Here is a 13,017-nt window from a genome sequence, read left to right on the forward strand (position 1 = left end):
TAAATAAATAAATATATATATATATATATATATATATATATATATATATATAAATATAACTATATATATCATATATATTATTTATTTTTATTTTTAGATAGTGCAACTACTATTGAGACACTAAGAAATTATTTCGAAAAATTTGGGGAAATTATTGATATATATATGCCAAATGGTTATATATAAATATATATATATATAGAAATATTACATATTAGCAAACAAACATATATATATATATATATATATATATATTTTATTTTATAGATGTATATACTAATCGCCCGAGAGGTATAGCTTTTGTTACTTTCTTGGATAATGACAGCGTAAAAAAAATTTTATCAGATGGACATTCAAAACATATAATTGATGGAAAAGAAGTATGTAATCGAAAACAACAATAAATGAATAAATATAAATATATATATTATATATATAATTTTTTTTTTTTTTTTTTTTTTTTTTTTTTCTGAAAAATTCGTATAGGTTGTACTAGATTTAGCAGATCCGGAAAATAAAGGAAAAAATAAATGAATATATTTATTTATTATAATAATTTTTTTTTTGTATCCTCATAATTCGTCATTTTATAGATGTTTATTTCGTCGTAATTTAATAATATATGCACATATATATATATATATATTTTTAATTTTAATTTTTTTTTTTTGTAAAATAATTTTTTCATTTAATATTATGCCCATATTTTTATTTTTTTTAATAAAATTCTTATAAATCCAATATTTTCTCCTTCTTTTTTTTTTTTTTTTAATGAATATTTTTCTTTTTCTTTTTATTATAAATAAAAATATATAAATTTACAAATAAAAGTCCATTCAAATTAAAAAAAAAAAAAAAAAGAAGAATATATTTATAAATATATAATTATATATATGATTTATTTTTATTTTTTTTTTTGTGTGTATTAAAAATCAATTTATATGTTTTTTTAAGCTTAAATTTGTTGGATCCTTAAACTTTCATATACGCTTGAACTATTTACAAAATAAATAAAATAAATATAAAAAGATAAAAAAAAAAAATGTAATGTGATAATATATATATATATATATATATATTAAATGATATAGGTTTATATGTAATTAAATAAATTAAAATAATGAATGAAATATTTATGATTTTTTATGAACAAAACAACTATTATGAAAAATTATATATATAATTTAGATATTTCCGAACAGTAAATTTTTGATAAGAAATTTACATATTCTTCAAATAATATATGTATATATATATATATATATATATATTATATTTATATATATTTATTAATTTATTTTGATGCTTTCCTTTTATTTTTACATAATAAATGTAATATCTTAAGAACAAATGGAAAAAACAAGAATAGAGGCGCTCTTTATTTACGATGAAGATATAAAAAAAACTGATAAGTCAATGACAGATGAGGAATTGCAAGTAAGAGAAGAAAAAATAAAATAATAAAATAATACAATATATATATTATATATTATATATGTATTTATATATTTATATAGTATTAGTTGATATGTGATTATTTGTATATAAAACAATATGTAATATTTATATTCATCATTTATAATATATATATATATATATATATATATATATATTTATTTATTTATTTATATTTAATTTTTTGAAGGCAGCGAAGGTTATATATTATTTTCCTCATGAAATAAATGAGAATATAAAGGTTTCTCATACTAGTACTATGGAAGGAATATCATCATTTATAAATCAATTTAGTAAACATCATATTGATTATATTATAACAAAAGAAAATTTAATGGTTATAAAAAAATGGTATAAAGGAATTTATGTTGTTGCTATTGTAAAAAATATCTACAAAAATAATAAATTAGAAATGTTAATGTGTAAATTATTACAATCTGTTCTTAATAATTTTATTTCAATATTTACTTTATTACATGGACATATTCGTAACTTTTTAAAATACAAAAAATATAACACAACAGGTGCGGATATATATATAAAATATAAAAATATGTTATCACTATATTATATATATATATATAATTATATTATTATTTTTTTTCATTTTTAGATAATATAAATAAAAAACACTCCCTCCAAACCATATTAGATGATTATGTTTTTACATATATAAATACTATAAATAATGAAAATATAAGTATACACAATGGTAAAAAATAAAATAAAAAATAAAATATATATATATATATATATATATATAATATGTCAATATATTTTTTTTTTTTAGAACTTGAGAGTTTTCATTTTTTCCCTGTGGAAAAACATACTTATGTAACTGTGCAGGTAAAACTAACAAAAAAAAAAAAAAAAATATATATATATATATATATATATATATTTATTTATTTATTTATTTATTTATATATGATTATGTTGTCATTTCTTTTCTTTAGAACTTTATATCATCCCTTATATTGGGAAATAAACAAATTAAAAATGGTGGCTTGTTTTATGAGGGTTATTTGATATATTCTAGTTTAGCAATGAGCGACATCAAAATTATTTACAATTACCTTGTATCCTACAGCGGAGTTGTAAGAAATGGACATATAAATAAATCAATAAATAAATATATATATATATATATATATATATTTGTTATGATTTTTCTTATGTTTTATGTAGGTAAATAATTTAAAGTTGACTCAATATCCGTTTAAGAAAATAGCATCCTCTGCAGCAATAAATGTAAGATATATATAAAATGTTTTTAAATTTTTTTTTTTTTTTTTTTTTTTTTGTGCCAACAATATTATGATAATATATACTAAATTGTAAATATAAATATATATATATATATATATATATATATATATATATATATGTATATATATTTTTTTTTTTTTTTTTTTTTTTTGTAAGTCTAATGGAGGTTTGTCAAGCTTTGCAAGATGTAATACGTTAGAGGAAAAAAACGCTTATCTTATGGGGATAAAAAAGTAATTAATATATATATATATATATTTATTTATTTATTTATTTTTTTATTAATGTTATATTTTTTCTTATATTTCATTAATTATAGATCGTCCGTATTTATGCCTGTGGTTACCCTCAGTGGTGATAAGAAATACAAATTGGTTGTTTTTATTTATAAAGGAATATTATTAATGCTACTATTAAAAGGTAGCACAATAAAAGACGAAGATTTTGATGTTCTTATAGATATTCAAAATAAATGCACAAATGAAAATTGTAATAATAATATCTATAACTTATATAAATTAAATGAACATTTATCAAACCAGTTTAAAAAATTTACAAGTCAAGATGATAACGTTAAATTCTTTTATTACAATCATTCGAATAATTCTGTTAAATATACATTTAATAATAAAAAAATAAATAACGATGAGTTGTCACTTATTTCTTATTTCCATTTTTGTATTAAAGATAGTGAAAATAAATATAATCAGATCAGAATAAATAAAAGTCATTATTCAAAGAATAAAGAAACTACAAATTTATCTAACGAACTCTTTAATTTTCAAAGGAACATACAAAACAATATCAAAGATGAAAAAGAACCTAATTCTCTCAATAGGAATAATAATAATACAGGTCTTAATATTACATGTGATGATAAAACCATAAGTGAAAATAATAAAAATATAAACAACAACAATATTAATGATGATGATCATGATGATATGACAAGTTGTAATAATCGTAGTGATGGATGTAAAGAAAATAATTCTTTATCATTAAACAAAAATGATCACATACAAAATAATATCTTATCAAATGATATATACAAACAAAAGGATCAAGAAATAGAAATTAAAAATACTACTCAATTTTATAATAATCAACAAGACAAATTAATTCAAAATAATAATAGTAATATATCTAATGATGATAATATAAATATAAAAAAACAAAATGAAGCATATTATAATAAACCTAGTGTTAATGGTCTTAATATTCAAAATGATAAAAGAGAAACAATAGATCAAGTCGATAAAAATAACTATAAATATAAAAATAATAACCAAAAAAAATCCTTAAGTGAAAAAAATGAATATGATACAGAAAAAAAAGAAGAAAAAACAAAATTCAAATTAATATATAATGAACAACTACAAAAAAAAATATTTGATGATAATACTGATGACGTAAAAATTGAAAAAATATTTTTTAAAGAAGGAAATTCACCATGGATATATGCACAGAAATCTTTACAAAGAGAATTATTTATTTTTCCTGAAGATATAAAAACATCCCTAACAAAAGCTCAACAAGAAATAAATCAAATAGTACAAAATAATTTTTCAAACATATATATATAAAAAAAAAAAAATATATATATATATATATATATATAAATATTATATATTTTTGTTAATATTAGAATAACATATGACAATTAAATAAAAAAAAAAAAAAATTGTATTATCTCACATTAATTCCTTATAAAAAATTACTTTATTTTGTTATATATTTATTTTATTATTTATCTATTTTTTTTTTTTTTTTTTTAATTAAAAAATTATTAAAAAAAAAAAAAAAAAAAAAAAAGAAACATTTTTTATGTTAAATTTTTATTTTTATAAATATTTTACATTCAGTTTTAAATTTGAGATATATACATAATATTTGTCTCTTTAAAAAGACAAAAAAAAAAAAATCAACATAAATATAAATAAATATACATATATATATATATATATATATATATATATATATATATATACATTTTAATGACTTTATATTACACTTTTCATTTGCTCTAATGTTGATAAGTCATATAAGATATGATTTTTATCATATAGCTCAACTGCAGTAATAAAATTTGTTACCAATCTTGGTAATAAAGGATAGTCTTCTTTAGTATACTCATAACTGTTTTCATCATTTTCTAAAAAGAAAGATTTCCAGCAGTGTTTAAAAGATTGCATATCTATTTTATTATCTAATACAATTGATACAAGCCAATTAAAATATGGTAGACTTCTTTCTACATTTTTATTGCATGCATATTTTTTTAATGTATGTTTTAAGATATGTGCATGTAATTTTTCATTAAATTTAGAGGGTATATTTAATTGAACAATTTTTTCAGTTAGTTCTTCCCAATTTTCTATAGTAGTTGATAATTCAAGAATCTCATTAACCTTAGGAATATATTCTTCAACAAAAGTATAATCCTTTGGTTCTTCATTAGTATTTAAGACATTATCTTTATTTGAAAATGTATTTTCTTTTTCTTCATTCTTAGTGCTATTCATATTACTTTTATCTTTTTTATCTAAATCATTATTTGAAAAATTAGACATATTATTATTTTTCTTCAAATTAAAGTTTCTTGTGAAGATATTTCCTCCTTCTTTTTTGTCTTTATTTAATAATCTTGAGCTAAGGTTACTGAAAAAACTATTACCACTACTGGTCGACGTATTATTATTATTGTTATTATTATTATTATTATTATTATTATTATTTGCATCTTCGTTGGCAAAAGATGAGTTTTTATTAAAAAGAGTTTCTCTTTTAGGTATGTCAAAATAATTATTTTCCATATTAGATCCTTTCATATCATCATTCATCATTTTAGATTGTTGTAAATTATTTTTATTCTTCATTAAATTTAAAGATAATTTTTTCATATTTTTATTTTGATCCATATTTTTCATATTTCCCATATTTCTTAAATTCATATTATTATTATTATTATTCATCATATTAACAAAATTTATATTATTATTATTATTATTATTGTTCATGTTAAAACTAACATTTCTTAAAAGATTATTTCGCATATTACTCAAATTATTATTCATTTTATTCTCATGATAATTCATATTATTACTATTATTATATGTTCTACTGTTTTGATCAATGGTTTCTTTTAATATCTTATCATGTAATACACTTAATGTTGTTGGACCTTCTAATTTATGTGCAAATTTTTTATTCCATTTTTCATTTCTATTATCAATAACATCTTTTATTAAACAACGAACACGAAAGGTTATACTTTCATTATTTACTAATTCGTTTAATGTGTTATATAATTCTTTTACTTTTTCTTGATTCGCTTTTTCATGAGTATCTAATATTTCTCCAACAGTATTTAAAAACATACATAAAGCTTCTAAATGTAAATTACCTTCTTTAGTATCATTTTTTAGAGATATATAACTTTCTCTTTTTTCTAATAATTGTTTAATACATACAAATACTATAGGTATGGATATGATTCCTGATTTTACTAATTCACCAACAAATAACATATTTCCTCTAACTTTATTTTTATGCATTTGTTCAAATTCAAATTTCTCTTCTTCATTTAAATGACTTGGGAATTCAATAGGTTTTAAATTATTTTCAAAAGAATCTTGACATTGATTTATTAATATCTTTTTAAACTGAACTGTTGTTTCATCTTCTAATTTCATATTATGAAAATGAACATTTAATTTTTTACATAGTTGCACATACATCTGAACAAAATGATGTTGTGTTACTGCTTTTTCAAATACTAATTTCATTAATCCTATAATTTCATCTAATTTAGTTATACCTACTAATATTATTTGTTCATATAATAAATCAAACTTTTCAAACGTTAACTTATTTAATATACCTCTTAATTTACGCATCATACATGTATACTTATCAGCTTTTAATTGATTCTGTTTTAAAATCCAACTATTCTCAGCAACTGTTTTTACTTGAGCTGTATTATTATTTCTCCATGCATCTGCAGATTCAACAACTCTAGTTGAATCAAAAAATCCTTTCAATTTATCTGCATCACTTTTTCTCCATTCCAAATTAGATGACACATTATTATTGTTATTATTATTATTACTATTATTATTATTATTATTGTTGTTGTTGTTGTTCATATGATTTATATTATTCATATGATTCATATTATTCATATGATTCATATTATTCATATGATTCATATCATTCATATTATTATTTATATACATATTATTATTATTCATCATATTTTTTTGTGCTAATGAATTTCTCCATCCATCATCATTATTTTTATTATTTATATTTTGATTAGATTGGTTTTGTTTATTATTTACCATATGATGATGTCCACCATGATGAATATGTTGATTCATATTATTATTGTTTTTATTATTATGTTGATTATTCATATTGTTATTATAACCACTATTTAAATTATTTACATTATTTATATTATTTAAATTATTCATATTATTCATATTATTATTATTAAATCTTTTATTATGTGCATTCATATTCTTTTGTTCATTCATATGATGATGATGATGATTATTATTATTATTTGCCATATTATTATTATTTTTCATAATATTATGATGATCATCCATCATAACACTATGACGATTATTATTCATCATATTATTATTCATCACATTAATATTATTATTATTATTATTATTATTGTTGTTGCTAATAATACTATTTTTATAATCTACATCTAATGTATTATCATTTTCTTGTGATAATACAAAATTAAATCTATCACCATCCTCACCCCAATTATGACCTAAATATATTTCCAATAAATCAATTTTTGTATATATTTTTTCTCTATATAATCTTTCTAATTTTTTTTGTTTCGCTTTTTCTTTTTCATCAAGTTCTAAATTCTTCTCTTTATTTTCTTCTATCTCATTAACATTTTCAACTTTCTCTTCTAAATTCTCTATTAATAATGTACTCTCATCCTTTTCTCTAACATTATCAGAAATATTTTCATTTTTTTTTTCATTCATATCTTCATCTAATAATTTATCTAATTTCTTATCATTAATTTCTTCACTATCTTTTATCTCTTCACATATCTTAACTTCATCATTTTTATTTTCATTACATTCTTCTTCATTATAATCTTTCTTATGATCTTCCACTTGGTCATTTTCATTATTTACCTTTCCTTCACATGTTACTTCATCCATTTTGTTTTCTTCATCTACACTTTTTAAATCATTATTAATATTGTCCTTATCAACTTGACAAACTTCATTTTCATCTTTTTTATTTTCTTTTTCTTCAAATAATACTTCATCAATATTGGCTGCCATTGTTTGTTCTTCTTTTATTTTCTCATCATCATTACTGACAATGGTTTTATTATTATTATTGTTAGTATCATCATTATTGATGTCATCATTATTGTTAGTATCATCATTATTGATGTCATTATTATCGTTTATATTTTCATTTGAACATTTACCCTTCTGTGATGTACTTTCAAAATGGTCATCTTTATTTTCTATATAATTTTCACTTACGTTATTTTTTTCATTTAAATAATCACTAACCTTTTCTGTATATGTGTCATTATCTAAATTCTTTTCATCTTTTAATTCTTCCAAATGTTCTTTCTTTTCTATAACACTACTACTATCACATACACTAGTGTCATCTCCTTTGTCAGTTCCTTTTTTTCTGTTTTGAACAGATACATAATCAACACCTGAATCATAAGAATCGACATGTTCATTATATAATTTATTTTTATTATCACTTTTATGACGTGAATCATTTTTATTATCTTTTCTATTTAATCGACTGCTATTAAAAGAGTGCACACTACTTTCATCTTTATTATCATTTTTCTTTTTACTATCTTTACTATATTCTTTCATAACATTATTATTACTACTAGCAGTTTTTTCACGAGTCGTACTACTTGATCCATATCTACTGTGATGTTCTTTCCTTGAAGACTTATCACTCTTACTAGAATGATGATTATTAATACTATTACGATGATGATTATTACTATTATTATTATTATTATTATTGTTGTTATTATTTTTTTTTATTACGTTTACATCTCCATTATTACTACTTTTAGATGTATTATTCATATTATTACTAGCTACATTATCTTTAGATACCTGTTCCTTATTATTAGTAGTGTTTTTCGTTGATTCATTTTTTAAACTATTAGATGATACATTATTAGTACTACTACGTTTACCTTTTTTATTATTTACAGTAGTAGTACTATCACTACCGTCAGCATCATTTTTATTAATATTATTATTATTATTATCATTTTCAATTAATTGATCTACTGATTTATCATCATTCAAATCATTTTTCTTAATATCCTCATTGTTAGTAGTCTCATCTTTATTTTCATCTTTCCTATTAATTGTGTATCCATCTTTTCCTTTTAATTCTTCATCATTACTTGTATGCACATTTACTGCAGATGCTTTTTTCTTGTCATAGTTTTTAATGTTTATTATTTTTTCATTTATCTGTTTAATTTCTACATTTTGGATTTTCAATTTCTCTCTTTGTCTATGAGAATATGTATTACTACTACCTGATGTTGTAACAACAGTATTTGTAGCTGAATTTGTATTTGCTGTTCCAGCTACAGAACTTCTTCTATCATCTATATCCGTTTTCTTATTATTTTCATATTTTTGTTTATTTTTCTCTTTATTATTATCCTTAGTAGTGTTATAATTTCTATTATTGGTAACAATATTATTATAGCTCATTTTTTTATTTTCATCGTTTGACTTTTTATTATTATTACTATCTTTATAATAGTGAGTATTATTTTCTTTGTCTTTAATATTTGCCTTACTACTTCTTTTCTTATCCTCATCTTCATTTCTTTTTTTGAGATTTTCATTATTTATATTTCCTGACAAACGACGATTATTATTATGATCTTCGTTATCGTCATAATGTTGATTATTATTTTCATTTTCTTTATGTTCAATTGATACATTATCATCATTTTCTTTATTTTGGTTCTTACTACTATAAGAGTTGGTTGTCTTATTATCCTGTGCATTTAATTTTTCACTTAAAAAATTTGAGTTTCTTCTATCTTCTACATTATTGTTTTTGTCATTGTTTGAAACTTCATAAATAGAAGACACAGATAATTTCTCTTTCTTCTTCATATTATTATTATTATTATTATTATTATTGTTTGGATTCATCTTTGCTATTTTAACCCATGAAGAGAATTCCATAGTTTTCTTATCATAATTTTTATAATTCTTCAATGTATTATAATTCATGTTTTTATTACCAACATAATTATTTTCATTATTTGTATTACTCTCACTCATTTTTTTATTATTATTTATAACACTACTTGTGTTATTATTAATGTTTTCTTTTTCTTTTCCTTTCTTTTCATCATCATTTTTGCTTTTTTTCTCATTCATTTTGTTGTTATTATTTTCTGCGTTTTTCAAGTTGCTTCCCCTTCTATCTGAATTATTTTGATGATATTTATTATTATTTAAGTAACTACTATTTTGTTTATTATTATTATTATTATTATCTCTGTTATTGTGTTCCTTGTTGTTGTTATTATTTGATACATCATTATATCCTTTTTTATTATTGTGATATGTATTATTGTCTGTTCCTTTTAAATTTTTCTCATTCGTCATATTTTTATTTCCATTTGAAGAACTTTTATCTTCAATTATTTTGTTATTATTTACATATCGGTTGTTTTTATAATCTTCTTTATGAGTATTGGATGTCTTATCATTTTGAACATTATTCAGATTATAATTATTATTACTAGATGTGTTACTTTTATTTTTAGAATTATAATTCTTTTGTCCTTTAAAAGAAAAAGAAGTATCATTCATATTATCATTTTCAACATCATCATTATTTTTATTATTATTATTATTATTGTTGTTGTTGTTATTTTCATTTGAATCTTTTAATTCTTGATTATTAGTATCTTTCGATTTATTATTACTTCCATCAGCACTAACATTATCAGATACGTTATTATTATTATTATTATTATTATTATTATTATTTGATATTGGGTTACCATTTTTGAGATAATAATTTCCACCTGCATTATCATTATCATCACTATTATAACCTTCTCGTTTTGTTGTCTTTGTATTATATACATTTTTTGAATTACTTGATGATATATTATTTATGTTATTACATGTTGTATTAATATTATATGCTGAATTATAAGAATTACTAACATTTGACACAGAACTATATCTACTATGTTTCTTATTATTGTTATTATTATTAGGAGAGTTATAATGATTGTAATTATTATTTATACATACATTTGTATTCATAAGATTTCCTTTTATAGAATTCTTTCCCTCTCTAAAATTATTAAATTGTTGTTTTGTATTTGAATTATTATTACTATTATTATGGTTATTACTATTATTATTGTTATTATTGTTACTATTATTGTTACTATTATTATTATTATTATTATTATCTGTATTGTTATGATTATTATGATTTAATGATATACTTTTCTTCTGCTTGCCAAGGTTATTATTTATTATCAGCCCATGATTCATATGCATATTATTCAAATGGTGAGGAGTCATATTACCAGAAGAATTCAGATGCATGGGGTTATTTACACATATAAGATTACCTACATTATTTAAATTTAATGTATTTGCATTCAATCCTTGATTTAAATGCATATTATTTGTATTATTATTATTATCATTATTAACAACTAAACCACACGTATTATTATTATGATGATTAAAGGTATTAAAATTATAATTTAAATTTGCAGTCATACTATTATTATTACTACTATTGTTATTATTATTATTATTATTATTGTTACTATTAACAGTATTATTATTATTATTATTATTATTTGTGTGATCAAAATTATTATCATTCATACCATTAGAATTGGATAAGTGCGCATGATTAAAATGATTATATATGCTCCTCCTTCCTGGATGAGGACACATATTATTTGCATAAGATAATTTCATATGAGCATTATTTGCTGTAGGCATAAAATGAGGATCTAAGGATGTCATACTTAATGGACCTGTGTGAGCTATTTGTGGTGGGGGGGTTGGTAATGAACATGACAAAAAGTTATAAGGATTTATGCTTAAGCTAGGACTTTTTTGTGATGATATCCCAGCACCACCTGCAATAATATTAGCTGGATTGTTATTAAAAGAACCATATACAGATGTATGTTGCCCAAATGGCATATCATGATGAACACCTCCTGCTCCTGTGGTGTTACCTGTAGATGCTAATGTATTTGCATATGATAAAGGGGGTGCAAATATGGGTTGTGGTCCTGGTAATGCATTTGGATGATTGTTCAATAAATATGGATGATGATTTACATAAAAATTATGATGAGCAATTAATGAACCATTAGGTTGAAAATTTTGATGTGCATGTGTACCATCCATTGGATGAAATGGTCCATTCGAATTTTCTGAACTGTTCATAAAATTTGCACTAGAATTACTCATAAAATGGCTAGATCTTAAATTAGCTATACCAGGCATCATACCTTGATTTATAAATGGTCCATCACTTGATGATATACCACCAATATTTTGTGATATATTATTAATATTACCTGCAAGCATATTATTATTATTATTATCATGAACATTATTGTGATTACTATTAGATTTGCCAGCATGTAATAAATTATTATTATTATTATTATTATTATTATTATTATTATTGTTGCTATTATTATTATTATTATTGTTGTTGCTAGAATTCATTTTGTCTTGGTCATTATTTTCCATATTATTCATATTTCCTGGTGGTACACCTAATAAAACTACACCACTATTTCCATTATTATTTGAACTTGACATGTTATTAGAACCTGCTATATTCATTATATTATTAGATGAACTATTATTTATACCATTAATATTATGTAACAAAGAATTGTTATTATTTATCATAAGATTAGTATTATTATTATTATTATTATTGTTGTTGTTGTTGTTGCTTCCTGGTGTATTTATATTATTCATTAAATTATTATTATGTAAATGATTACTATTAAACGTAGTACCCCCACTAATATCTTGATAATAATTATTCCACATTAAATTATTAAATGACATATTGCTTTGTAGACTTTTTGTTGAAGGTACAAATTCAGGAGCATCTGCATTAAGAGAACTTAACACAGAACTTTTATGTACTGATTTAATTGAAGAGGATTCATTCTTTTTATTATCACCATTAAGGTTATTACTA

At 20.6% G+C, this 13,017-nt stretch overlaps 3 protein-coding genes across 3 annotated transcripts in view; 2 read left to right on the plus strand and 1 right to left on the minus strand.

Annotated features, from left to right (window-relative positions):
- The window catches only part of PGSY75_1107100 (putative nucleic acid binding protein), a gene marked incomplete at both ends in the record, with an annotated part of 2,983 nt that extends 2,449 nt beyond the window's left edge, over positions 1-534 (plus strand). The window contains 3 exons of the mRNA XM_018786197.1: positions 98-175; positions 268-380; positions 487-534. Coding sequence (XP_018640992.1) covers positions 98-175; positions 268-380; positions 487-534 — 239 coding nt within the window. Of the gene's footprint in view, positions 176-267; positions 381-486 lie in introns of the transcript that reaches the window.
- Positions 535-1,350: 816 nt separating this feature from the next.
- On the plus strand, positions 1,351-4,307 carry PGSY75_1107200 (hypothetical protein; the record flags this gene model as incomplete). Its single annotated transcript, XM_018786198.1, has 8 exons — positions 1,351-1,437; positions 1,646-1,979; positions 2,069-2,167; positions 2,246-2,301; positions 2,412-2,552; positions 2,644-2,706; positions 2,881-2,957; positions 3,044-4,307. 8 exons carry the CDS (start codon positions 1,351-1,353, stop codon positions 4,305-4,307), a joined length of 2,121 nt encoding a protein of 706 aa, XP_018640993.1.
- Positions 4,308-4,724: 417 nt separating this feature from the next.
- Positions 4,725-13,017, minus strand: part of PGSY75_1107300 (putative polyadenylate-binding protein-interacting protein 1) — a gene marked incomplete at both ends in the record, with an annotated part of 9,183 nt that continues 890 nt past the window's right edge. Inside the window, one exon of the mRNA XM_018786199.1 lies at positions 4,725-13,017. This exon is cut by the window's right edge and continues 890 nt beyond it. Within this exon, the coding sequence (XP_018640994.1) occupies positions 4,725-13,017 (8,293 nt within the window).

This window comes from Plasmodium gaboni, chromosome 11 (genome assembly GCF_001602025.1).
Source record: "Plasmodium gaboni strain SY75 chromosome 11, whole genome shotgun sequence".
Classification (NCBI taxonomy): Eukaryota; Apicomplexa; class Aconoidasida; order Haemosporida; family Plasmodiidae; genus Plasmodium; species Plasmodium gaboni.